Below are 27,164 nucleotides of genomic sequence, written 5' to 3' on the forward strand. Positions count from 1 at the left end.
CATTGCCCCACCAGGCCCTGGGGACACGGGTGACTCAGACGTGACTCAGGAAGGCTCAGGTCCTGCTGGCATCCGCGGAGGTGAGAAGGTCATCGGAGCTGGGATGGGGGACGCCCCAGGCAGAGGGGCATCCCAAAGAAAGCGCAGGGCCCCGCCTGGCCGGGCTGGGAAGCATGCCTGGAGACCACCGGAAAGGTGAAAAAGGCTGCACCTGGCGGCTGGAACAGCAGGGGCAGGGGCTTGGCGGGGAGGGCGAAGCTAGAGAGCTGGCAGGTGGGGGGCCAATTCCTGCCATCTGGGGGGGGTTGCCAGCCTCACAGGGGGCCAAACCCCAGCCCCCGGTGCAGAGCCAGAGAGCCAGACCCACATTCCTGAACCCGCTAGTGGGGAAGATTCCAGGATCTTCGGAGGATCTCCTATCTGCCTCCATTTGCCCCCATCAGGGTTTGCTTCCCAGCCAAGGGTGGAGCAGGGTGGCCATGCCTGACCCCCATGCTGTGCTTTGCGATACAACATCTAGCCCCGGGGTCCCATTCAGTCAGTCAACAAATGACTGAGCCCCTTACCTGTCGCTATGGCGGAGTGGGCAGGAGGGCATAGCGAAAGCAGGAGGAGGTGAGGGCAGTGCCTCCAGGGAAGGGGAGGTGTGGGGAGCAGCGGCCCGAGGCCATTATGGCCGCAGGAGTCTTCCTAGGCTGTACCGGCGGGAGGTGACCAGGGGTGGCTGGCAGGGGACACTGGCAGATGGGGCTGCTGCAGGTTTGGGGGTCATCATGGGGTCCCCTGAGTCTCAGAGTATCCAAGGCAGGACACATAGCCAATGGCTGGACCTTCAGAGACAGGGGAGGCTGCAGATGGGTGTGGGAGTTAGTATTTGAGACAGCTCCTAGGCCATGAGCTCCTTGAAGGCCAAGTGAGTGCAGGGGCCACTGCTGTGACCCGGGGTCCCTCTCTCTCTCTCCCACAGCCCCACCAGCATGAGCAGCCTCAGCCAGAGAGAAGAACTCCAAGATGAGGACAAGGACTCAGGTGCTGATCCTGGGGGCAGGGGGGTGCAGGTGGGAGGGACTGCAGAGTGCAGGGCTGGCCAGGCTCCGTGGCTCACGCCTGTAATCCCAGCACTTTGGGAGGCTGAGGTGGGCGGATCACCTGAGGTCAGGGGTTCAAGAGCAGCCTGGCCAACACAGTGAAACCCCATCTGTACTAAAAGCACTAAAAGTAATTTTTATTAGCCAGGTGTGGTGACAGGTGCCTGTAATCTCAGCCTCTAGGGAGGCTGAGGCAGAAGAATTGCTTGGACCCAGGAGGTGGAGGTTGCAGTGAGCCAAGAGCGTACCTTGTACTCGAGTTTAGGTGACAGAGCAAGACTCTGTCTCAAAAAAAAAAAAAAAAAAAAAAAAAAAAGTGCAGGGCTGAGGCTGACAGGGCTGGGGAGTCCACCCCCACACCCCAGTCCTGCACGGCAGGCCTTGCCTAGGATTCTCATTTGCTTACCAGTAGTCTCCAACCCTAGTATCGACGGGGCTTGGGGGATCTGGCTCAGGATTTGGGGGCTGCATGCCCAGAATGACCTGGGCTGCCGGCTGGACGTGTGGCCTCGGAGAACCCATCACTGACCCTCAGTTTACCCCTCTGTAAAATGTAGGGGCCTGAAAGCGTCTCCCGGGGTCTGTTCTCTGAGGCTCAGGATTGGCCCATGGTGACGGGGGTGGCCGGGGGCGGTGTGGGTGGCCGCTCTCAGAATCCGCTTGTGCTGCTGGCACCTATGGAGGGGTCTGGTAGCCCCTAGGTCTGTTTGTTTCCGGGCTCCGACATCTCGGCCTCCCAGTGCCTGGGTCCTTTGGGCCCCATTAGCCCTCGTTAGGGATGTCTGTCCTGGGCCTGCGACGGACGCCCGGCTCTGCCCTCGCTGCAGCATTCACCTGGGAGGTGCAGGCCAACAACCGCGCCTACAACTCGCAGCTCAAGGAGACGGTGTTCCTGTGCTGGCGGAGGAAGAAGCACAAGGTGGGGGGCCCCTCCCGTGCCGCCCGCGCCTCCCCTGCCCCCCCCTGCGGAGCTGCCCTGGGCCCCCTGGGGAATCTCTTTTTTGCACCTCCTGAGTGCTGCCTCTGCTTGTGTTTGTATCCTGCCACCTGCTGGGCACCCCCCTCCCCTGGCCCAGGCAGCACCCCCATATCAGGCGGCCGGCGCTCTCCTTCCAGACCAACGTCATCCGCACAGCCAAGTACAACTGCTTCTCGTTCCTGCCACTGACCCTGTACGAGCAGTTCCACCACCTGTCCAACCTGTACTTCCTCCTCATCATCATCCTGCAGGTGAGGCCTGCAGCCTCCTCCAGGAAGCCCTCCCTGGCCACCTGGCAGCATCAATGTATTTGTCTGTGTGACGGCTGGGTTCATGCCCCGCTCCCCACAACAGACTGGGACCGTCATTACTGAGTCCCCACTGCCCTGCCCAGGCCCTGGCATACAAGAGGCACTCAATACACGCTGAATGACAAGGGTGGATGGAGGGACCTTCCAGGTCCAAGCACAGTACCCTCTCTGCACCCCGTGGGTTCCTGCTGGGCAGGGCAGGGTGTCGGGAGGCACGGCTGTTCCCCAGCCTGGATGGCCTCGGCCACACGGCTCCCCTGGCCCCTGCGCTCTGAGCTGACCTCAGAAGCAAGGGGGAAGGAGGGGCCCAGAGCATGTGCTCCGACCTGGACCCACAGAGCTGCTTCCCAGGCCAGCGTGGGGCTGTTTCAGAGCACCCACCCCCACTCAACATCTCATTTCTGTTCTGTATAAAGAGAGAGAGAGTTCTCCTTCTATCCATCAAATCATTTGGCATTAATGGAGCACCTACTGTGGGCCACTGGCTGGGGCACCAGGATGGGGGATGGTGGAGCTCACCCCTGCAGGGTGACCTGGGGAAGCAGGGACACAGGAGGGAGGAGAGCAGTGAGAGCCAAGCTTGGGGCTGGGGAGGGCTCCCTGGAGGAGGCAACAAGGGAGCTGGGCTTGGACTGGAGGAGAGTTTGCTGGGGAGACGAGGAGGCGTGTGGGAGACCTTTCAGGCAGGTGGTGGGGTGCCAGGGGGGTTGTCCCGACGGCTGGGGTGTGGGAGATGGCTGCTCCCCGGCTGAAGTGGCCAGCACGGTGTTGAACGCCGGGCTGGGTTGGCCCGTGTGACCCCTCCCCGTGGCTCCCCCCGCATCAGGCCATTCCCGACATCTCCACGCTCCCCTGGTTTTCACTCTTCGCTCCCATGCTCTGCCTCCTCTCCATCCGTGCCGCCCGGGACCTGGCGGACGACATTGTGAGTGCTGTGGGGATGCGGCTGGCTGGGGTCCGGGGGTGGGGTGGGGGCCGGGGGCGGGGTGGGGTCCCTTGAGCCCTGGGTGAGAGTGGGAGGAGGCCTGGGCTTCCCGGAGCTTCAGGGGAACGTGGGCCTGGGGAGCCGGGGTTGTCGGGGCTGCATCGTCCTTGTCTGCCAGCACCCACACTGGGCAGGTGCCGCTGGTGGCCTGGGCTCCGCCGGCTGTGTGGCTTTGGGGCTGCTGAGCTTTGGTGGGTGGTGGTCTGGTCTGGCAGGCACAATGGGTGGTGGGCAACACGCCTGTCTTCTGCCTGCCGACGGCAGTGGGTCCAGTGGCCTGCACGACCAGGGATCCCCGAGCAGATACAGTAAGGCGTGGGGCGGGCAGACAGGGACCCTGTGTTGCGGGCGGGCGCTCCTGGGCAGCAACGTGGCAGCGGCCTGGGCGGGGGCGGGAGAGGCTGGATGGTCTCTCTGATCCTTTCCCTCCTGGCCCAGGGGAGACACAGGAGTGACAGAGCCATCAACAACAGGCCCTGCCAGATTCTGATGGGGAAGAGGTGAGGCTGGGCTGCCGATGGGGACCTAGCGGACACCGGGGCTCCGGCCCAGTAGGGCCAGTGTCTTGGCAGGGCGGGGTGCTTGGCTAGGGGGTTTGTCACCTTCCATGCCCCCAACCTCCTGGCTGGTTGAGTCCCCCAGGAACGGGCCTGCATTGATCAGGCACCTGCCCGGGATGGGGACAGAGGCTGAGACCCAGATGCCAAACGCTTGCAGAGCTGCGGGCGATGGGAGGACAGGGAACATCTGAAGAGGACGTGGGGACAAGGGCCCTGGAGGTCCCTGGGTGGGAGCGCAGCCCCCGAGGGGAGCAGGGTGGGAGGTCGGGGAAGGCATCCTAGGAGTCGGGGCAACAGCCTCTGCTCAGTGGGAGAGAGTCCACCGCGCCCTGTCCCCGCAGCTTCACGTGGAAGAAGTGGAAGGACCTGTGCGTGGGGGATGTGGTCTGTCTCCACAAGGACAGCATCGTCCCGGTGAGCTGGGTGTCCCTGGGGTCCCCGAACCCCCCACAGAGTGCCCCTCTCAGGGTGGGGAGGGCTCCAAGCCCCCCACGTGTCTTGTATCCCTTCCTGCAATGCCGCCCCCCACCCCTCTTACCCCCACCGCACCCCACCTCGCCTTCCCCACCCCCAGGCCGATATGCTCTTGCTGGCCAGCACGGAGCCCAGCAGCCTCTGCTATGTGGAGACAGTGGACATTGACGGGTGAGGAGCTGTGGCATCGCTGGGGACCCCAGGGGGGTGGGGACATTGACAGGTGAGGAGCTGTGGCATTTCTGGGGACCCGTGGGGGATGGGGACATTGACGGATGAGGAGCTGTGGCATCGCTGGGGACCGGGGGAAGCGTAGGGCCTGGAGGTGCCCCCTTCCCCTGTCACCAAGGAGGCGGCAAGCCAAGCTGACTCAGTGATTGGTCAGTCACCCTCAGTCACTCAGTATGTGGGCATAGGTGCTGCCAGGCGCCGAGGGTGCGTTTCCAGCCAGCAGGGGTAGAGGGAGGAGTCCAGGGGAAGAAGCCCACCCTCCCCAGGCTTTCACTGCTGCAGACCCCATTGTGTGCCCAAGGGCAGGACGCCCTAGGCCCTGGCCTCAGTCCTCGGCAAATGTGCTGTGTGGCCTTGGGCAAGGCCTTCTCCCTCTCTGGGCCTCAGCCATCTGGCCGGCAGCTGGCAAACAGTAGGTGCTCAGCGGAAATGTTTGAGTGACTCCAGAAGGGGCCTGGGGGCTTCTCGAAGCCTCCATCACCTCCTTTTTCCCCTCCCTCCCTTCCTCCCACCAGGGAGACCAACTTGAAGTTCAGACAGGCCCTGACGGTCACTCACCAGGAACTGACCACCGTGAGGAATATGGCGTCCTTTCAAGGTGAGAGGCATTGAGCGGAGTCCTGTCCCTCAAATCTGGAAAAGTTGGGGTATTTCATTGTCGTTATTGTTGTTGTTGCTTTAAAAAAATGTGCTGGCCAGACATGGTGGCTCATGCCTGGAATCTCAGCACTTTGGAAGGCTGAGGCAGGAGAATCACTTGAGCCCAGGAATTCAAGGCCAGCCTGGGCAACATAGCAAGACCCCAGCTCTATAAACAGTGAAACAATTAGCTGGGCATGGTAGCACGCTCCTGTGGTGCCAGCTACTTGGGAGGTCGAGGTGGGAGGCTCGCTGGAGCCCAGGGAGGCTAAGGCTGTAGTGAGCTGTGATCACACCACTGCACTCAGCCTGGACAGCAGAGTGAGACCCCTGTGTCAAAACCAACAAGAAAGTGCTACATTCTATTAAGTGTAAAATTTACCCATAACATAGTCACGTTTGGTTGTTGATTTTTTTTTTTTTTTTTTTTTTTTTTGAGATGGAATTTTGCTCTTGTTGCCCAGGCTGGAGTGCAGTAGTGCGACCTCAACTCACTGCAGCCTCCGCCTCTGGGGTTCAATCGATTCTCCTGCCTTAGCTTCCCAAGTAGCTGGGACTACAGACACCTGCCACCATGTCCGCCTAATTTTTTGTATTTTTAGTAGAGATGGGGTTTCACCATGTTGGCCAGGCTGGTCTTGAACTCCTGACCTCAGGTGATCCACCTGCCTCAGCCTCCCAAAGTTCTGGGATTGCAGGCGTGAGCCACCATGTCTGGCCCCAGGTTTCAGTTGTTTCATTGAAAACGCCCTGTGTGCTGCGTGGGCTGGCAATTCCCGGGGTGGGAAAGGCCTCTAGGAACAGAGTGCTGCCCCCACTTCACGGCCTGGCTGTTTCTTCATTTCCACCTGGAGGTGTTTCACGAGTGGTGTGGAAACAGTTACTCTGCTGCATCCCAGCCTGGAGTACAATTTTGTTTTGTCTGCCTGTCTTATTGTGAAGGCAACTCGCTCTAACTGATTCTCACGCAGAGCCTTTTCCTTGAACCATAGACTCCTGACACCTGTTTTTCCCATCTGCCTGTGGTATCTGGGGAAAGGCTTAGTCCTGGTGGAGGGTGCCCGCCATCTCTCCTAATTTCCCTGAGAAATTTCCCACAGCTTGACCAAAGGCTCCCTCTTTTTTTTTTTTTTTTTTTGAGACAGAGTCTCACTCTGTCGCCCAGGCTGGAGTACAGTGGTGCAATCTCGGCTCACTGCAACCTCTGCCTCCCAAGTTCAAGTGATTCTCCTGCCTCGGCCTCCCCAGCAGACTAGCTGGGTTCACAGGCACCCGCCACCTGGCTAATTTTGTATTTTTAGTAGACATGCAGTTTCACCATGTTGGTCAGCCTTGGTCTCGAATGCCTGACCTCAGGTGATCCACCTGCCTTGGCCTCTGAAAGTGCTGGGATTACAGGCATGAGCCACCGCACCCAGCTGGCTCCTTTATTTAATGCCACTGGGGCACAGAATCATAGACAGGCAGTGACTCTTCCTTTCCCACTTTTCCTGGGTGAGCAAGGAGGCTTTCTGTGGGCCTGGCCTCGGACACCTGCCCAGCATTGTCACTGAGCATGAACCCATTTTTCAGAGGAAGAGGCATGGGGTGTGGGCTTGCCCTGTGGCTTCTCTGCCCTCTGCCCTCCCAACATAGATGTCTCCAGTTCCTACATCAGGACAGAGTCAGGTTGCCCATCCCTAAGGCGTGACCGGGAGGCAGATGAGGACCCATCAGGAACCCTGTGGCCCCTCTCCCTTCCGGGGTCCCAGCCTCCTGCCCTATTATCATTTTAACCCTCACTGAACGCTGCCCTGGGCCAGTCTGTGTAGTCTGAACCTGTTTTCTTCAACAGAAGTGAGGCCGTTGTAGGGTGCTGGTGAACGGGGCGGGGGTAGGGGATAGGCTTTGGCACCCAGGAGGAGGCTCCTCCGGCAGGTGTTCCTTCTCCTCTTCCCTTTTGACACATTTATTGAGCACCTACTGTGTGCAGGTGCTGGACTGTGCCCTGCGGTCAGAGCATGGCTGAGATGAGGCTGGCACCTGTTCTGATGGAGCTCACAGACATTCACAATGGGGGGGGGCAGTGCAGGGAGCCTGGAGAGGGGGGCCTGAGCCCATTGACTCACTGACCACCTGGCTGGCCACAGGCACAGTGACATGTGAGGCGCCCAACAGCCGGCTGCACCACTTCGTGGGGTGCCTGGAATGGAATGACAATAAATATTCCCTGGACATTGGCAACCTCCTCCTCCGAGGCTGCAAGATTCGCAACACAGACACCTGCTATGGACTGGTCATTTACGCTGGTATGGCCGCTCCAGGGTCCTCGAGCAGGAGCTGTCCCGACGGGGCATGGTGGATGGATGTGGGGATGGGTGGACAGATGGCTGGGTAGATGGGTGCATGGATTCTTGAGACGATGAGTGCATGGAGGGATAGACAGATAGATGGATAAATGAGTGGGCAGATGGATGGATGGATGGGTGCCAGGATGGGTGGGCGAATGGATGGATGGTATGTGGGTGGGTGGGTGTATGGATGAATGGGTAGCTGGGTGGGTGGATGGTGAGTGAAATGGGTGGATGAATGGGTGGGTGGATGAGTGGGTGGGTGGATGGGGGGTGGATGGGTGGGTGGCTGGGTGAATGAACGAATGAATGGATGGATGAGTGAATGGGTGGATGGATGAAGAAGTAGATGGGTAGCTGGATGGGTGGGTGGATAGGTGGGTGGATGGGTGGGTGGATGGATGAAGAGGTAGATGGGTGGATGGGTGGGTGGATGGGTGGGTGGATGGGTGGGTGGGTGGATGGGTGGATGGATGGGTGGGTGGATGGTGGGGTCGGTGGATGGGTGGATGGGTGGTGGGGTGGATAGATGGGTGGTGGGGGGATGGGTAGATGGGTGGATGGGTGGTGGGGTAGGTAGATGGGTAGATGGGTGGATGGGTGGTGGGTAGATGGGTAGATGGGTGGATGGGTGGTGGGTAGATGGGTAGATGGGTGGATGGGTGGTGGAGATGGGTAGATGGGTGGTGGGGTGGGTAGATGGGTGGATGGGTGGTGGGGTGGGTAGACGGGTAGATGGGTGGTGGGGTGGGTAGACGTGTGGATGGGTGGTGGGGTGGGTAGATGGGTAGATGGGTAGATGGGTGGTGGGGTGGGTAGATGGGTGGATGGGTGGTGGGGATGGGTAGAGGGTGGTGGGGTGGGTAGATGGGCAGATGGGTGGATGAGTGGTGGGGTGGGTAGATGGGCAGATGGGTGGATGGGTGGTGGGGTGGGTAGATGGGCAGATGGGTGGATGGGTGGTGGGGTGGGTAGATGGTTAGATGGGTGGTGGGGTGGTAGAGATGGGTGGATGGGTGGTGGGGTGAGTAGATGGGTAGACGGGTGGATGGGTGGTGGGGTGGGTAGATGGGTGGTGGGGTGGGTAGATGGGTGGATGGGTGGGTGGGTGGTGGGGTGGGTAGATGGGTGGTGGGGTGGGTAGATGGGTAGATGGGTGGTGGGGTGGGTAGATGGGTAGATGGGTGGTGGGGTGGGTAGATGGGTGGATGGGTGGTGGGGTGGGTAGATGGGTGGTGGGCTGGGTAGATGGGTGGAGGGGTGAGTGGGTGAGTGATGGGTGGGTGGATGAGTGGATGGGTGGTTGGATACATATTTGTAAACCCTGCAGGTTTTGACACAAAAATCATGAAGAACTGTGGCAAGATCCATTTGAAGAGAACCAAGCTAGATCTCATGATGAACAAGCTGGTGGTCGTGGTGAGCTGCCGACAAGTGCCCCTGCCCCAGGAACACAGAGGAGGGGCTGGGGCAGGGATGTCACCTTCCAGGCCCCAGTTTCCTTCTTCTGCAAAACGTGTGGACTGATCCTGTGGGCAAGTCTTTCATTAAATAATTTTTTGGCTGGGCGTGGTGGCTCATGCCTGTAATCCCAGCACTTTGGGAGGCCAAGGTGGGCCAATCACCTGAGGTCAGGAGTTCAAGACCAGCCTGGCCAACATGGTGAAACCCCATCTCTACTAAAAGTACAAAAATTAGTCAGGTGTGGTGGCAGGCACCTGTAATCCCAGCTACTCGGGAGGCTGAGGCAGGAGAATTGCTTGAACCCAGGAGGCTGAGGTTGCAGTGAGCCGGGATTGTCCCACTACATTTCAGCCTGGGTGACAAGAGTGAGATGCGTCTCAAAATAATAATAATAATAATAATAATTTTTTACAAAAGTTTTATCATATAAATGTTTTTTTTTAGCCTGGGCGAGATGGCTCATGCCCATAATTCCAGCACACTGGGAGGCTGAGGTGGGCGGATCACCTGAGGTTAGGAGTTCAAGACCAGCCTAGCCAACATGGTGAAACCCCATCTTTACTAAAAATATCAAAATTAGCCAGATGTGGTGGCTCATGCCTGTAATACCAGCTACTTGGGAGGCTGAGGCAAGAGAATTGCTTGAATCCAGGAGGGGGAGGCTGCAGGGAACTGAGATTTCGACACTGCATTCCAGTCTGGGCGACAGAGCAAGACTGTCTCAAAAAGCAAATACAAATAAAAAATAAATAAATGCTTTTCAATCCACTTTATTGCCCAGGATGGAGGGCAGTGCCATCATCGTAGCTCACTGCGGCCTCCTGGGCTTAAGGGATCCTCTGGCCTCAGCCTCCTGAGCAGCTGAGACTACAGGTGTGCGCCATCATGCCTGACAAACTTATTTGTGAATTTTTTTGTAGCGATGAGGGCTCACTTTGTTGCCCAGGCTGGTCTTGAACTCCTGATCTCAAGTGATCTGCCTGCCTCAGCCTCCCGGAAGTGCTGAGATTACAGGCATGAGCCACTGCGCCCAGCCCCAGCCTTATCTTTGCATTCACCCTGTCCTAATAGCAGAGTGGAGGCCCCCACCCTCCCCTGCCCCATGTCACTCCTCCCTGCCCCGTCTCGCCCCCCCCACCCCGTCTCACCCCTTACCCGCCTCATCTCACTCCCCCTGTCTCGCCCCTCCCCCGCCCCGTCTCGCCCCCCACCCTGCCCCGTCTCGCCCCCCACCCCGCCCCTTCTCGCCCGCCTGCCAGATCTTCATCTCCGTGGTGCTCGTCTCCCTGGTATTGGCCTTCAGCTCCGGTTTCCTGGCCAGAGAATTCAGAGACAAGCACTACTACGTCTCGGCCCTGCACCGGAGCAGCGTGGCCGCAGACGCCTTCCTCATGTTCTGGGGCTTCCTCATCCTGCTCAGTGTCACCATCCCGATGGCCATGTTCATCATGTGAGTCCCCGCCGGCCGGCCGCGCCCTGGGTTCAGATGTGGAACGGGGAGCAGTTGGGGCTGACCGAGACCCCGTGCGCCCCCGCAGATCCGAGTTCATCTACCTGGGAAACAGCGTCTTCATCAACTGGGACCTGAAGATGTACTACGAGGCGCAGGACGTACCGGCCAAGGCCCGGAGCACCAGCCTCAACGACCACCTGGGCCAGGTGGAGTACATCTTCTCAGACAAGACGGGGACGCTCACCCAGAACGTCCTGACCTTCAACAAGTGCTGCATCAATGGCCACGTCTACGGTATGGGCGGTGCCTGAGCTCGGGGCTGGGTCCTCACTCTCCCAAGGGGATCGGGGACCCCAGGACCAGAGCCACGGCTGGCCCCATGCCCAGCACTCCCACCCATCTCCACCAGGGAACCATAGCTGCATGGCCTGGTTGCTTTTGGAGGGGCCAGCAAACTTTTTCTTAGAGGGAGTCTCACCCTGTCACCGAGGCTAGAGTACAGTGGTGTGATCTCAGCTCACTGCAACCTCTGCCTCTTGGGATCAACCGAGTCTCCGGCCTCAGCCTCCCAAATAGCTGGGATTACAGTCCTGCCCCACCCGCCTGGCTAATTTTTGTATTCGTTTTTCTGAGTAGAGATGGGTTTTCACCATGTTACCCAGGGTGGTCTCGAACTCCTGACCTCAGGTGATCCGCCTGCCTCAGCCTTCAAAATGTTAAAAATGTTGGGATAACTGGTGTGAGCCTCCGCCCCCGGCCAAACTTTTAAAAACCATTTTTTTTTTTTTTGAGGTGAGGTCTTGCTCTGTCGCCCAGGCTGGAGTGTGGTGGCGTGGTAATAGCTTATGCAGCCTTGAATTCCTGGGCTCAAGCCATCCTCCCGCTTCAGCCTCCCAAGTAGCTGGGACTACAGGAGCGCCCCACCACACCTGGCTTATTTTTGTATTTTGTGTAAAGAGGAGGGGTCTCCCTGTGTTGCTCAGGCTGGTCTTGACCTCCTGGGCGTAAGCGATCCACCTGCCTCTGCCTCCCAAAGCCCTGGGGTTACAGAGGTCTGCCACCACACCTGGCCACCAGTCTCCTTTTGAATTTCACAAGCCTTTATTTGTGGATGCTGATGAAATTCGAATTTCTTAGTATTTCCCAGGTCACAAAATAGTATTCTTGTCATTTTTTTCCCCTAACCATTTAAAAATGTAAAAACAATTCTTAGCTTGCAGGCCATATAAAAATTGATGATGAGGTGGCGTATAGTTTGCCAGTTCTGGGTCTAATTTATAACCAGGGCACGTGGTTTAAACCAGGATCTCAGAACACCTGACGGGGTCATAATTTAATGCAGTGACCAGTCCCTAAGAAACGGTTCAGGTTCAGCCATAGAAAAAAGGGCCCGAGGCTGAGGTGGGTAGATCACTTGAGGTCAGGAGCTCAAGACCAGCCTGGCCAACATGGTGAAACCCTGTTTCTACTTAAAATACAAAAATCAGCCGGGCGTGGTGGTGTGCACCTGTAGTCCCAGCTACTTGGGAGGCTGAAGCAGGATAATTGCTTGAACCTGGGAGGTGGAGGTTGCAGTGAGCTGAGATCACACTGCTGCACTCCAGCCTGGGTGACAGTGAGACCCTGTCTCAGAAAAAACAAAAAAGCGGGTGCCCATCAGGTGGCTCACGCCTGTAATCCCAGTACTTTGGGAGGCTGAGATGGGTGGATCACCTGTGGTCAGGAGTTCGAGACCAACCTGGCCAACATGGTGAAACCCTGTTTCTACCAAAAATACAAAAAGTAGCCAGGCATGGTAGCACACGGCTATAACCCCAGCTACTCACAAGGCTGAGGAAGGAGAATTGCCTGAACCCGGGAGGCAGAGGTTGCGGTAAGCTGAGATTGCGTCATTATACTCCAGCCTGAGTGACAGCGATACTCTGTCTTTAAAAAAAAAAAAAAGTCTGGGCATGGTGGCTCACGCCTGTAATCCCAGCATTTTGGGAAGCTGAGGCGGGCGGATCACCTGAGATCAGGAGTTGGAGAGTAACCTGACCAATATGGAGAAACCCCGTCTCTACTAAAAATACAAAAATGAGCCAGGTGTGGTGGCGGACGCCTGTAATCCCAGCGAGTCAGGAGGCTGAGGCAGTAGAATCACTTGAACCCAGGAGGTGGAGGTTGCGGTGAGCTGAGATCACGCCACTGCACTCCAGCCTAAGGGACAAGAAAGAGATTCCACCCCCCCTAAAAAAAGAAAAAAGAAAAATAAAAAAGAACTCACCCCAGAAGGAGCACAAAAAACATGTTTTTTGGCCAGGGCTGCACCCAACTCTGGCTGTCCTTCTGAGGTCCCTGGGAGACAGGACGGGGTGCTCCCGTGTTCCCCACTTTGTGCAGATGGTGGAAACGGAGGTCAGCTTTCACCCCAAGATTGCTTGAGGTGTGGATTCCGGAGCCGCAGGCCTGGCTTGTGTGGCTGCATCCAGCAGCCCCTGGAAGCCTGAGACTGGGGGGCAAGGGCTGTGGGACCCCCACGTTGGGGGTCTGGCGGAGCTGGGGCCTGAAGCTGGGTCTTTCCCCAGGGCCGGATTCAGAGACCAGGAGACCTAAGGTGAGCCTGTCCACCCCGCAGCGAGCGACAGTGAGGGGCGTGGGGCAGGGGAGAGGAGCGCCCACAGCCAGCCGTCCCCCACCGCCCCAGGAGAACCCCTACCTCTGGAATGAGTTTGCGGACGGGAAGCTGCTCTTCCACAACGCAGCCCTGCTGCGGCTGGTGCGGAGCAACCGGGACGAGGCGGTGCGGGAGTTCTGGCGCCTGCTGGCCATCTGCCACACAGTGATGGTTCGGGAGAGCTGCGGTGAGCGCCCGCGGGCCCCGGACCCCTGCCCGCCTCTCCAGCTCCCCATCCCTGTGGGGGCGCAGGCCCCGGGCACCGCCGTGTCCCCAGCCCCACCGCTCACCCAGTCCATTCTCCAGGGCTCCATTCATCTGGCTTAGGGGGCGCTCAGGCCGGTGACCCACGCGCCGCCTGGAGCCTGGAGGGCGTCCGGGCCTGGAGCCCAGGTGACCTTGCCCAGTATGGGGCAGGAGGGCGGCCGCGCCATCATCGGGACTAAAGGGTGTCCAGGCCTGCAGGTGCAGCCCCAGGAGTCTGCTGCTGAGCAGGGAGGCCTCTGACGCGCTCCCTCCGGGTGTAGGGCTTAGAGGTTGCACGGGCCGGGAGGCCGCCATCGGCACAGCCGCAGCCCTTTCGGGCTCCTCCCTGCGCTGGGAGATGGCGGTGGGACTCCACCACGGGACCCCAAAACAGCCCCCCTCCCCACAGGCCAGCTGTTGTACCAGGCGGCCTCCCCCGACGAGGAGGCGCTGGTCACCGCGGCGCGGAACTTCGGCTACGTCTTCCTGTCCCGCACCCAGGACAGCATCACTGTCATGGAGCTGGGGGAGGAGCGGGTCTACCAGGTCCTGGCCATCATGGACTTCAACAGCGTGCGCAAACGGATGTCGGTGCTGGGTGAGCCCCGCCGCGAGGCCCGGGCCCCTGCTGGGGGTGGGCAGCAGGGGCGCCTCTGGGCAGCAGCGCCTGTTCCGCCGCAGTCCGAAAGCCAGAGGGCACCATCGGCCTCTACACCAAGGGCGCCGACACGGTCATCTTCGAACGCCTGCGCAGGCGAGGGGCCACGGAGCTCGCCACGGAGGAGGCCTTGGCTGTGAGTCCCTGCAGGGAGCAAGACGGCTGTGGGAGTGTGTGTGGGAGTGTGTGTGTGTGTGTGTGTGGGACTGTGTGTGTGCGTGTGTGTGTGGGACTGTGTGTGTGGGGCTGTGTGTGTGTGGGACTGTGTGGGACTGTGTGGGTGGGAGTGTGTGTGGGGGACTGTGTGTGTGTGAGTGTGTGTGTTTGAGTGTGGGACTGTGTGGGACTGTGTGTGTGTGACTGTGTGTGTGTGTGTGTGACTGTGTGGGTGGGAGTGTGTGTGAGGGGAGTGTGTGTGGGGGTGTGTGTGGGACTGTGTGGGTGGGAGTGTGTGTGTGTGTTTGGGACTGTGTGGGTGGGAGTGTTTGTGTGTGGGACCGTGGATGGGAGTGGGTGTGTGGGAGTGTGTGTGTGTGACTGTGTGGGTGTGTGTGTGACTGTGTGTGTGTGTGTGTGTATGGCAGTGTTTGTGCGTGTGCGTGTGGTGTAGGGACAGGAGGCAAGGGAGGAGACTGCAGAGAACTGCATGGTTGCAGGTACTTGGGCTGGCTATGTACAGTTGTGTAGGTTGTGCACGGCTCAAAACCCGCTCCCCAACACAACACACACACACACAGGCGGGAGGCAGCTGAACTCCAAAGTGTACCGCCCCAAGAAAGGATGTCTTGTTTTTTTTGTTTTTGAGACAGTCTTGCTCTGTCACCTGGGCTGGAGTGCAGTGGCATGGTCTTGGTTTGCTGCAACCTCCACCTCTTCGGTTCGTATGATTCTCCTGCCTCAGCCTCCCAAGTAGCTGGGACTACAGGCACATACAAGCACGCCCAGCTAGTTTCTTCTATTTCTAGTAGAGACGGGGTTTCACTACGTTGGCCAGGCTGTTCTCAAACTCCTGATCTCAAGTGATCCACCCATCTCAGCCTTCCGAAGTGCTGGGATTACAGGCGTGAGCCACCGTGCCTGGCCGCCTTCCCCACTTTCTTTTTTTCTTTTCTTTTTTTTCTTTTCGAGACAGAGTCTCACTCTGTCATCCAGGCTGGAGTGCAGTGTCGGGATCTCTGCTCACTGCAACCTCCACCTCCTGAGTTCAAGCAGTTCTCCTGCCTGAGCCTTTCAATAGCTGGGATGACAGGCGCGTGCCACCATACCCGGCTGATTTTTTGTATTTTTAGTAGAGACAGGGTTTAACTGTGTTATCCAGGATGGTGTCCATCTCTTGACCTAGTGATCCTCTTGCCTCGGCTTCCCAAGGTGCTGGGATTACAGGCGTGAGCCACCGCGCCCGGCCTTACACAAGTTTTCTGAGCCCCTTCTGGCTGCCGTGGTTAGGGGAGGCGGCAGACTCTTTGTGGTGGGCTCCAGGCTCCAGAGCCCAGCAGGGGCCTGGGGAGGGCTGAGCCTCGGATGTCGGGTTCAGAATGGTGACAGCTTCCACCTGCCTGGCCCCCTAGGCCTTTGCCCAGGAGACCCTGCGGACGCTGTGCCTGGCCTACAGGGAGGTGGCTGAGGACATTTACGAGGAGTGGCAGCCACGCCACCAGGAGGCCAGCCTCCTGCTGCAGAACCGGGCACAGGCCCTGCAGCAGGTGTACAGTGAAATGGAGCAGAACCTCAAGGTGAGTGGGTGGGTGTCGGGGGCACCCAAGGGGGCCCTGGGATGCTCCTGCCCCTGCCAGGAAGCTGGGCGGCTGCTCAGTGTCTTCCCCATCCTGCCTGCCCCCGGCCAGCTGCTGGGAGCCACAGCCATCGAGGACAGACTCCAGGATGGCGTCCCTGACACCATCAAGTGTCTCAAGAAGAGCAACATCAAAATATGGGTACTCACTGGGGACAAGCAGGGTGAGTCCTGGTGGCTCCGGGTGGCTGAACCCCACAGCGTGGATCTTCAACCTTCCCCCAAGTCCCAGGCGGGGCGCAGTGGCTCACGCTTGTCATCCCAGCACTGTGGGAGGCCAAGGCAGGGGGATCACCTGAGGTCAGGAGTTCGAAACCAGCCTGGCCAACATGGTGAAACACCATCTCTACTAAAAATACAAAAATGGGCCAGGTGTGGTGGTGGGCGCTTGTCATCTCAGCTACTTGGGAGGCTGAGGCAGAGAATTGCTTGAACCAGGAGGCAGAGGTTTTAGTGAGCCCAGATTGTGCCACTGCACTCCAGCCTGGGTGAGAAAGTGAGACTCCATCTCAAAAAAAAAAAAAAAAATGCTGCAAGTCTCAGAGGGTGCAGTGGCACGTGCCTGTGGTCTCAGCTACTCCAGAGGCTAAGGTGGGAGGTTGGCTTGTGCCCAGGAGGTGGAGACTCAGTGGGCTGTGATTGTGCCACGGCCCTTCAGCCTGGGTGAAATAATGAGCCCTTGTCTCAAAAAAACCACAAAAAACAAAGACAAAAAAAGTGATTCTCAGGGTGGCCTCTCTTGGCCAGCAGCCAGCCCAGGCAAAAACATTTAGTTTTTTCCCTTCTGATTTAAAAAGATACTAAGGCCGGGCGCGGTGGCTCATACCTATAATCCCAGCACTTCGGGAGCTAAGGCAGGTGGACCACCTGAGGTCATAGTCTGAGACCAGCCTGGTCCACATAGAGAAACCCTGTCTCTACTTAAAAAAAAAAAAAAAAGGCCGGGCGCTCAAGCCTGTAATCCCAGCACTTTGGGAGGCCGAGGCGGGTGGATCACGAGGTCAAGAGATCGAGACCATCCTGGTCAACATGGTGAAACCCCGTCTCTACTAAAAATACAAAAAATTAGCTGGGCATTGTGGCGCGTGCCTGTAATCCCAGCTACTCAGGAGGCTGAGGCAGGAGAATTGCCTGAACCCGGGAGGCGGAGGTTGCGGTGAGCCGACATCGCACCATTGCACTCCAGCCTGGGTAACAAGAGCAAAACTCCGTCTCAAAAAAAAAAAAAAAAAAATAGCGAGGCATGGTGGCACATGCCTGTGAGCCCAGCTACTCAGGAGGCTGAGGCAGGAGAATTGCTTGAACCTGGGAGGTGGAGATTGCACCATTGTACTCCAGCCTGGGCAACGAGAGTGAAACTCCATCTCAAAAAAAAAAAAAAAAAAAAAAAAAGAAATTAAGACATCGTGTGGGTTCCTGAAGGCACAGTGGGTACTAGGCCATGTGCCTGATGATCCTGGCCTCAGACACATCCCTGTGCAGTCTAGGACCAGCCAGAACTGCAGCCAGAATCTCAGGGCTGGCTCTCATTGGCCAGCCTTGGTTACAAACCCTTCTCTGAACCAATCACGACGGCCAGGGGATGGGGTATGCGGCTGCCATTGGTCAGGGTTGGGTTCACCGGGCAGAGTGGGCGAGGCCCCCGCAGCAGTGCAGGGCCCGTGGGTGTACTGAGTGGGTCCGGTTTGCAGAGACCGCTGTCAACATCGGCTTCGCCTGCGAGCTGCTGTCGGAGAACATGGTCATTCTGGAGGAGAAGGAGATTACGTAAGAAATGGGGGTTGGGGGTGAGCAAGGGGGGTGGGGAGGTGAGGACAAGGGGCACCCAGGTGCATGCCTCAAAGGATGGGGAGCCCAAGGCAAAGTGGGAAGTGGGGGATTGAGAGGGGAGAGAAGGGTAGAAGGAAGGAGTCAGGGCGTGGGCAGTGGAAGGAGACTGGAGGGGACAGCAAGGGGACAGTAGAGGGAGCGGGCTAGAGGCAGAGGAGAGGGAGGAGCAGAGGAAGGAGAGGGAAGGGGGAGAGATGGGGATGGGGGAGGGGTGGGGGTAGGCAGTTGGAGAGGGAGGGGCAGTGGAGGGGGGAGGGGTGGGAAGGGGAGGGGCAGTAAGGGTGAGGGAAGGGGCAGGGGGTAGTAGAGGGATAAGGGCAGAGACAGGGTGGGAGGAAGGGGGGTGTGGAGGGAGGAGAGGGGAGAGGGAGGGGAAGATGTGGGACAGAGGAGGGAGAAGGGAGGGGCAGTGGAGCTCGGGGGAAGTGGGGGAAAGCCTGCCCTCCCCTGGCCTGTGGCCCCCCGTGCCTGCACCTGCAGCCGCATCCTGGAGTCCTACTGGGACAGCAGCACCAACTTTCTCAGCAAGAAGTCCCTGTCCGGGGTCAACCTGGCCTTGGTCATCAACGGAGACTTCCTGGTGAGTGTCACCAGGGTGGATGGGGGTCCTGGTGCCAGGGAGGGGCCTGGAGGAGCTGCATGCTCAGGGTGGGGACTGCTGGCGAGGCCGGGTGGGGCCGGTCTGGCCTGGAGGCCATGGCCCTGGCATAGCCTCCTCCCCGCTGGCTGGCCAGGACAAGCTACTGGTGTCCCTGCGGAAGGAGCCTCGCGCCCTGGTGCAGAACGTGAACGCAGACGAGGAGTGGCAGGAGCCTGCCCAGTCCAGGAGGGACTTCCTCCACGCCCGGCGCCTGTCCCTGATGTTCCGGAGCTTCGGGATCCCGGTGGCCCCGCCACCGCCGCCGCCGTCGTCGCCGTCCCAGGACTCCCGAGTCCGCTGCAGCTCCGAGGTGCTACAGGAGCGCACCTTTGTGGACCTGGCGTCCCACTGCCAGGCGGTCATCTGCTGCCGAGTGACGCCCAAGCAGAAGGCCCTGATCGTGGCGCTGGTGAAGAAGTACCACCAGGTGGTGACCCTGGCCATCGGGGATGGCGCCAACGACGTCAACATGATCAAGAGTGAGTGGCAGCCGTGGGGCTGGGGTGCCTGGGGCAAGTTGGGGCGGCCAGTGGGGGGATGGTGAGGCTGGGGGGGCTGGGGCAGGTGGGGGGTGGCCAGTGGGGTGATGGTGGGGCTGGGGTACCTGGGACAGGTGGGGGGTGCCTGATGGGGTTAGCGGCAGGCCTAGGGGTCCTGGAGTTGGGGGGCAGCTGATGGGGGATGGCAGGGCTGGGAGGGCCTGGGGTGAGTTGGGGGTGCCTGATGGGGCCATTGGTAGGATTGGGGGGGACACGGGGCAGGTGGGGGGCAGCCGCTAAGGGGGCAGAATGGTGTGGGGACCTGGGTTGGGTGGACAGGGGCTGGTCGGGACTGGTGGGACTGGGAGTCCTGGAGACTGACCAGCTGCCTGTGCCCTGCAGCTGCGGACGTGGGCGTGGGGCTGGCCGGCCAGGAGGGCATGCAGGCGGTTCAGAACAGCGACTTCGTGCTGGGCCAGTTCCGCTTCCTGCAGCGCCTCCTGCTGGTGCATGGCCGCTGGTCCTACATGCGCATCTCCAAGTTCCTGCGCTACTTCTTCTACAAGACCATGGCCAGCATGATGGTGCAGGTCTGGTTCGCCTTCTACAACGGCTTCACCGCGCAGGTGCGCCCGCCCGGGCCGCCCCATGGCCAGGGCTTCTGGGGGGCCACGCCCCTCCCATAGACCCCAGGAGCCCTGCTGGGTGTGCTGAGAACCCCAGGACCCTCAGTGGGCAGGGCTTGCCTGAGGCCACATGGCAAGGCTGCATCAGTAGAGGCCTAGAGACCAGGTAAAGGGAGGTGACGGTCCCTGTCTAGCTCTGTACCCAACACCTTCCAGGACATTTGTTTTGTTTTGCCTTGTTTTGAGACAGAGTCTTGTTCTGTCACCCAGGCTGGAGTGCAGTGGTGCGATCTCAGCTCACTGCAGCCTCTGTCTCCCGGGTTCAAGTGATTCTCCTGCCTCAGCCTCCTGAGTAGCTGGGATTACAGAAGTGCGCCACCATGCCCAGCTGATTTTTCTATTTTTAGTAGAGATGGGGTTTCACCATGTTGGTCAGGCTGGTCTGGAACTCCTGACCTTGTGATCCACCCGCCTCGGCCTCCCACAGTGTTGGGATTCCAGGTGTGAGCCACAGCGCCTGGCTTTTGTTTTACTTTTTTATTTCTAGATTTTTTTTTTTTTTTTTTTTTTGAGACGGAGTTTCGCTCTTGTTACCCGGGCTGGAGTGCAATGGCGCGATCTCGGCTCACCGCAACCTCCGCCTCCTGGGTTCAAGCAATTCTCCTGCCTCAGCCTCCTGAGTAGCTGGGACTACAGGCACGCGCCACCATGCCCAGCTAACTTTTTGTATTTTTAGTAGACACGGGGTTTCACCATGTTGACCAGGATGGTCTCGATCTCTCGACCTTGTGATCCACCCGCCTCGGCCTCCCAAAGTGCTGGGATTACAGGCTTCAGCCACCGCGCCCGGCCAGTCTTGATCTCTTGACCTTGTGATCCACCCGCCTCAGCCTCCCAAAGTGCTGGGATTACAGATTTCTAGATTTTTAAAATGGAATTGCTTTCTAGTTTTGTTTGTTTTAAGACGGAGTCTCCCTCTGTCCCCCAGGCTGGAGTGCAATGGCACAATGTCAGCTCACTGCAACTTCTGCCTCCTGGGTTCAAGTGATCCTCCTGCCTCAGCCTCCCGAGTAGCTAGGATTACAGGCACGTGCCACCATGCCTGGCTAATTTTTGTATTTTTAGTAGAGATGGGGTTTCATCATGTTGGCCATGCTGGTCTCAAACTTCTGGCCTCAAATGATCTGCCCACCACAGCCTCCCAAAGTGCTGAGATTACAGGTGTGAGCCACCACACCTGGCCTGCATGGCTTTTTTGATGCCATCCAATTAAAACAAAAGCTCAGAGGTGCTGTAATGAGGGAATGTGATGGTGCTTTCCTCCCTCCCTTTATCTTTCCCACCTTTATCAGGCTGCACTTTACCCCACCCCAGTCCCATCTCCAACCTTGAGTGTAACTCAACTTTCTTCCTCACCTGGAGCCCTCCCTGGGTGCCTGCTTGGCAGGCTCCTTGATCGCCTGAAGGCTGACTTGTTCTCTTTGCCCTTTTTCCGTGGCTCAGCCCCTGTATGAAGGATGGTTCCTGGCCTTCTACAACCTCCTCTACAGCACCATCCCAATTCTCTACGTTGGGCTTTTTGAGCAGGTGAGCAGGGTGAGGCCAGGCCTCCCTTCCAGGTCTCTGCTCATCCTCTCCTCCCTGAGGCCTGGTTCTAGGGTGGACCTGGGAGACCTTCAGGCCGTGGGGTGGTGTTTGGAGGGTCCGGTCCAGCACCTCTCCCTGCCCACTGCTGCTGAGCTGCTCCCACTGGAGCTCACGCTCATCGTGGGGTACCCAGCTCCTCCTGTGTGTGGGAGCCCCCACACTGTGCTGGAGGCCCTGTGCCTCTGTCTACCCATCCGTGCAATGCGGGGAGGGGATCAGAACAGACAACTCTGCTAGGTTTATCACCCCCCAGGCCCAAGAGGCCCTGGCTATGTGATCTGGAGACGGGAGGGTGGGTCATAGGGGATGTCCCGGGTGATGGAAGCGTCCCAGCACAGAAGCCACCAGCTACACGTGGCCAACGAGGAACGCTTGTGGCCAGCGCGACCCAGGGCTGGATTTCACATCTGACTTCACGTTTGCTAGAGTGTTTCTTTTTGTGTGTGTCAAACAGGATCTCTGTGGCCCAGGCTGGAGTGCAGTGGCACGATCTCAGCTCACTGCAACCTCTGCCTCCCGGTTCAAGCGATTTTTTTGTCTCGGCTTCCCAAGTAGCTGGGATTACAGGCATGAGCCACCATGCTTGGCCAATTTTTTAATTTTTAGTAGAGATAGGGTTTTGCCATGTTGGCCAGGCTGGTCTCAAACTCATGACCTCAGGTGATTCTCCTGCCTCAGCCTCCCCAAGTGCTGGGATTACAGGGGTGAGCCACCGTGCCCGGCCCTGCTAGAGTCTTTTAACTGTGGTGGGCTACAGATCACATAAACTGCTACCGTCTCAGCCAGACTTCTGCATGCACCTCAGCACGACCAGTGCATTTGTGTGGCCACGTGACCCACCCCCAGAGCTCTTTCCATCTCATTTTATTATATTCTGTAGATGCAGTCCCATTCTCTCACCCAAGCTGGAGTGCAATGGTATGATCACAGCTCACGACAGCCTCCACTCCTGGGCTTAGGTGATCCTCCTGCCTCAGCCTCCCAAGTAGATGAGACCACAGGTGGATATCACCTCACCTGGCTGCTTTAAATATTTTTTAGGCCAGGGCGGTGCTCACACCTGCAATCCCAGCACTTTGGGAGGCTGAGGCGGGTGGATCACAAGGTCAGGTGTTTGAGACCAGCCTGGCCAACATTGTGAAACCCCGTCTCTACTAAAAATATAAAAATGAGCCTGGAGTGGTGGTTGGTGCCTGTAATTCCAGCTACTCAGGAGGCTGAGGCAGGAGAATCACGTGAACCCAGGAGGCGGAGGTTGTAGTGAGCTGAAACTGTGCCATTGCACTCCAGTCTGGGTGACAGAGTGAAACTCCATTTCCAAAAAAAAAAAAAAAGACATATTTTTAGAGACTATGTCATCCAGGCTGGCCTCGAACTCCTGGCCTTCAGCAATCCTTGACCTCCCAAATTGCTGAGATTGCAGGTGTGTGCCACCGTGCCTGGCCTTACTTTAATTCAGTTAAACTCCAGGAGCCACACACAGAGAATGGCTACCCGATTGGCCTGCTGGAGGAGGTCCCGACCTCTGTTGGGGGTCCCCACCCCCCACCCAATCCCAGGAGCCTCCCCTTGCCCCCAGGACGTGAGTGCGGAGCAGAGCCTGCGGAAGCCGGAGCTGTACGTGGTGGGGCAGAAGGATGAGCTCTTCAACTACTGGGTCTTCTTCCAAGCTGTCGCCCACGGCATGGCCGTGTCTCTGGTCAACTTCTTCGTGACGCTGTGGATCAGCTGGGACACGGCGGGGCCTGCCAGCTTCAGCGACCACCAGTCTTTTGCGGTCGTGGTGGCCCTGTCCTGCCTGCTGTCCGTCACCATGGAGGTGGGCAAGGTCCCCCCCCCAGGGGCCTCAGACTTGGCCATCGAGGTCTCCTCCCCAGGGACCCTGCTCTGGGGGCTTTGCCAGCGCGCTTTCTGGACCCCGGGGGCTGGAGTCCGGCTGCAGGCTCCCGGGCCGGGCTGACCCCACGCTGCCCGTGCAGATCATTCTCATCATCAAGTACTGGAGTGCCCTGTGCGTGGCCAGCATCCTCCTCAGCCTGGGATTCTACGCCGTCATGACGACCGCCACCCAGTGCCTCTGGCTCTTCAGAATGGCCCCCAAGACCTTCCCATTTCTGTGTGAGCCCCCGCGGGGAAGTGGGGCGGGCGGTTGCCGTGCGGGAGGCCCCCGTGGGAGAGGTCGCTGGTGCCCCTGACAGCTGTCCAGCCAAGTCTCCTAGGGAAGGGGCTCCTTTAGGACCAGGCACAAAGGTGCAAAGACACTCCATGGCCTGGGGGCATCCTTGGAGCTGGGGGCAGCGCAGGCGGCATCCCCCAGCAGGTCCCGAGCAAGCGTCCCTGTGACCCCCTCCCCAGACGCCGACCTCAGGGTGCTGTCCTCCCCGTCCATCCTGCTGGTGGTCCTGCTCAATGTGTCGTTGAACACCCTGCCTGTCCTGGGCCTCCGAGTCATCTTCCAAGCCCTCAGGAAGGCGCGCGCCGAGGTGAGGTGGGCCTGGGGTCCTCACCTGACACCTTCCAGGACCCTGGTGGGGGAGCCACGCAGGGCGGGCGCAGGGGCCATGAGGTGTCCAGGCTCCTCTGGGCCCTCCAAGATGCAGGGCTGGGGCAGAGCCCCCAACACACGCCCAGTGCCCCTGGGGGCCGGTTTCCCGGGAAGGGAGACCTTACTCCCCGGACACATCAGCAGAGAGCACCCAAAGGCCACTCTGGGTCTGATGCTGATGCCAGAATCTTCAGGCTTTTTATTTAATTATTTTTGTATTTTGAGGCAGGGTCTCGCGCTGTTGCCCAGGCTGGAGTGCAGTGGCGCGATCTCAGCTCACTGCAACCTCTGTCTCCCGGGTTCAAGCGATTCCCCTGCCTCAGCCTCCCGGGATTATAGGTGCCTGCCACCACCCCCGGCTAATTTTTTGTATTTTTAGTAGAGATGAGGTTTCATTACATTGGCCAGGCTGGTCTCGAACTCCTGACCACAAGTGATCCACCTACTTTGGCCTCCCAACGTGCTGGGATTACAGGAGCGAGCCCCCATACCTGGACGTAATGTCTTTATTTACTTAATTTTTTTAGAGGTAGGGTTTCCCTCTGTCACCCGGGTAGGAGTGCAGTGTTACACTCAGGGCTCACTGCAGCCGTCACCTCCCAGGCACAAATGGTCCTCTCACCTCAGCCTCCCAAGTGGCTGAGACCACAGGCATGCACCACCACACCCAGCTAGATTTTTAGTTTTTTTTCTAGAGATGGGGTGTCATTATGTTGCCTAGGCTGGTCTCAAACTCCGGGTTCAAGCAGTCCTCCTGCCTTGGCCTCCTCACATGTTGGAACTTCAGGCATGAGCCACACCGTGCTGGCCAACACCATCAGATTCTGCCATGAATGATCGAGGTGTTGGGGTTGCGGTGGCGGAAACAGCCTTGACATGGTTCAGGCAAGAGGAGGGGCTCGGACAGATGGGTGGGCCCACACGCACGCACACAGCCGGGAGAAGCAGCCAGGCTCTGGCCCAGGCCAGCGTGGACACGCCTTGAGGGCGTGGTGCCAAGGCCAGGCGTGGTGGCTCACACCTGTAATCCCAGCACTCTTTGAGAGGCTGAGGCAGGAGGGTTGCTGGAGGCCAGGAGTCCAAGACCAGCCAGGGTGACATAGTGAGACCCCGTTTCTACAAAAAATTATAAGTGAGCAACCGAGCGTGGTAGCCTGTAACCACAGCGCTTTGGGAGGCCAAGACAAGAGGATCGCTTGAGTCCAGGAGTTCAAGAACAACCTGGCAATTTGGGAGACCCCATCTCTACAGATAAAAAAAGAACACGTGATTCTCAGTGCGTGAAGCCAGACATAAAAGACAAATATTAGTTGATTCACTTATATGAGGTCCCTAGAGTCGTCAGATTCACAGAGACAGAAAGTATAATGGGGCGTGCCAGAGACTTGGGGCTGGGGACGGGGAGAGAGTGTTTCTTGGGGGCAGAGTTTCCATTTGGGAAGATGAAAAGGTGCTGGGAATGATGGTGGTGGTGGCTGCCCTATGTGTGCATGTGTTTCATGCTGCTGGGCTGTAAGCATAAAAATGGTCAAGAGGGTGGCCAGGCATGGTGGCTCATGCCTGTAATCCCTGCACTTTGGGAGGCCAAAGCAGGCGACTCACTTGAGCCTGGGAGAGTGAGGGTTCAGTGAGCTATGATTGTGCCACTGTACTCTTGTCTGGACAACAGAGCAAGACCCCACCTCAAAAAAAGGGAGGGGTACTTAATCGCCCAAGTAACCAAAACATGCGTGGAAAAGCAGATTGCAGCCGAGATGGGCCCCAAAATTGCCTGGGTGGTGTACGTGCCCTGCCACCTCTGTTCTTCCTGCTCAGCTCCTGCCACCTTTACTGTGCAGGCTGGACACATGGCTGTCCCACGCTCACCTCTCCTGGATTTGCCACCAAAGGGCAGCCAAGGCACCTGGTGGCTGATCCAGAGTCAAGTCTCAGGGAAGGACTCTGATTGGCTGATACAGGGTTAAGTCCCAGGGAAGGACTCTGATTGGGTGGTCCAAAGTTAAGACCCAGGGAAGGACTCTGATTGGCTGATCCAGGATTAGTTTCCAGGGCAAGGCCAATCAGTGGGTCTTGAAGAGCAAAGGACCAGAGTCCTCCTTAGAACTCTACAATGGGCGATGAGGACTGTAGTTGGCTCAACTTGGGTAGAGAAGAACACAGCAGTCAACAGTGGCTAAGGACTATGAATGCTGCCTCTCCTACTGGGGGACAGGTCACCTGAGAGCCATCAGCCAAGCATGGGAGTCTGATTCCCCTGCTCTCCCCTTTGCTCTTCAGGAAGAGAAGGTGGAGGAGGTCCCCAGAGAGGAAGTTTTCACCGTGGAGCCTGTGCCTCGTTTATACCGGGAGTCCCGTGCCCGGCGTTCCAGCTACGCTTTCTCCCACCACGAGGGATATGCGGACCTCATCACTCAGGGCACAATTCTGCGGACCGGACCAGGGGTCAGCGATGATGTAGCCTCTGATTCCCCAGTCCCATGTGATGAAGAGGCGTCCTTGAGTCCAAAGGAGTCACACTGGCATCTCAGGAAGGTATCGTCCATGGGGAAGAAGTGCCAGCAACAGGGGAGGGTGTCCTCCGAGGAAATACAGCCCCCTCCACAATTAGCTCATTGTTTTCCATGGATAGTCTATCCACTTTTCATTCAGAAAACCAGCCTGCCCTTCTCAAAAATTTGCTCGCCAGCACCAACAGGCTATCTGGATCTTTCCAGGAGCAACTGCTGAGGGCACAGGAGAGGCCACTGTCACCAAGCAGAGGCCACCTTCTCCTGAGACGTTGCTGCTAAGGAGAGGTCACATTATTTTCAGGAGAAATCACAGTTGCTCAGAAGAAGCCAGCTGTCATTTTCCGAGAGCCGGCCACAACCTCTGGCGAGCCAGTCGTGGCTTTCAAGCCAGCTGACGTTGGAGAGCCAGGCAGAGCCCTCGGAGGACAAGTCAGCGTTTCTGAGGCCCTTGACACCGTTCAGGAAGAGTTGGCAAAAGGAGCCCCACACCCCCAAGGAGGGGATGGCACCACTCTCAGACGAGACCCAGGAATCTCAGGTGGAGACTCTGCCACCGAGTTGGGAAGAATCATCCATGAGCCAGCAGCCTATGTAGGTGGAGCCCTGCTCGGCGTCGTCTGGGGAGCGGCTGCTGGTGCCCATCGAGGAGCAGCCACCGCTGCCCCCAGAGGAGCAGTCATTGCCCTATACAAGCCCCCCCAGCATTCAGGAGGCCTTCCTCTGAAGACAAGGGTTCTACACACTCTTCTTTTTCTAATAAACCAGGGTCCATCTGACCCCAGCGCCAGTTCAGGCTCCCTTTTTCCCTGCACGTCTTTTGTGGTGGAATCTTCTTCCTGTTTTTTAAAGTCAAAGCGCTGACCTCTAGTGGCCCAGTGGGGTATTTGCAGGGAAAGCTTTTCTTCACCCTGGGGTTGATAACGTTGGTAAAGCTTCATTGTTCTCAGAAGCTGCTTATTTTTATGATTTATTTAGAGACGGAGTTTCCTTCTTGTCGGCCAGGCTGGAGTGCAATGTGGCC

The 27,164-nt window shown here is 58.2% G+C and overlaps 1 protein-coding gene across 1 annotated transcript; it reads left to right on the forward strand.

The window, feature by feature from the left end:
- On the forward strand, positions 1–26,943 carry ATP8B3 (ATPase phospholipid transporting 8B3). The gene is given in 31 exon segments (XM_074384846.1): positions 1–195; positions 968–1,029; positions 1,916–2,007; positions 2,205–2,318; positions 3,205–3,303; positions 3,802–3,863; positions 4,265–4,337; positions 4,498–4,568; positions 5,144–5,226; positions 7,397–7,555; positions 8,928–9,016; positions 10,321–10,511; positions 10,600–10,808; positions 13,082–13,110; positions 13,201–13,357; positions 13,826–14,014; positions 14,098–14,210; positions 15,643–15,807; positions 15,919–16,030; positions 17,558–17,633; positions 18,177–18,276; positions 18,431–18,815; positions 19,218–19,441; positions 20,945–21,028; positions 22,668–22,907; positions 23,068–23,206; positions 23,444–23,571; positions 25,911–26,235; positions 26,238–26,384; positions 26,387–26,416; positions 26,419–26,943. Coding segments are annotated over 31 exon segments (4,488 nt in total). The 5' UTR covers positions 1–103; the 3' UTR covers positions 26,868–26,943.
- Positions 26,944–27,164: the final 221 nt, after the last annotated feature.

Source organism: Saimiri boliviensis, chromosome 14 (genome assembly GCF_048565385.1).
Source record: "Saimiri boliviensis isolate mSaiBol1 chromosome 14, mSaiBol1.pri, whole genome shotgun sequence".
NCBI lineage: Eukaryota > Metazoa > Chordata > Mammalia > Primates > Cebidae > Saimiri > Saimiri boliviensis.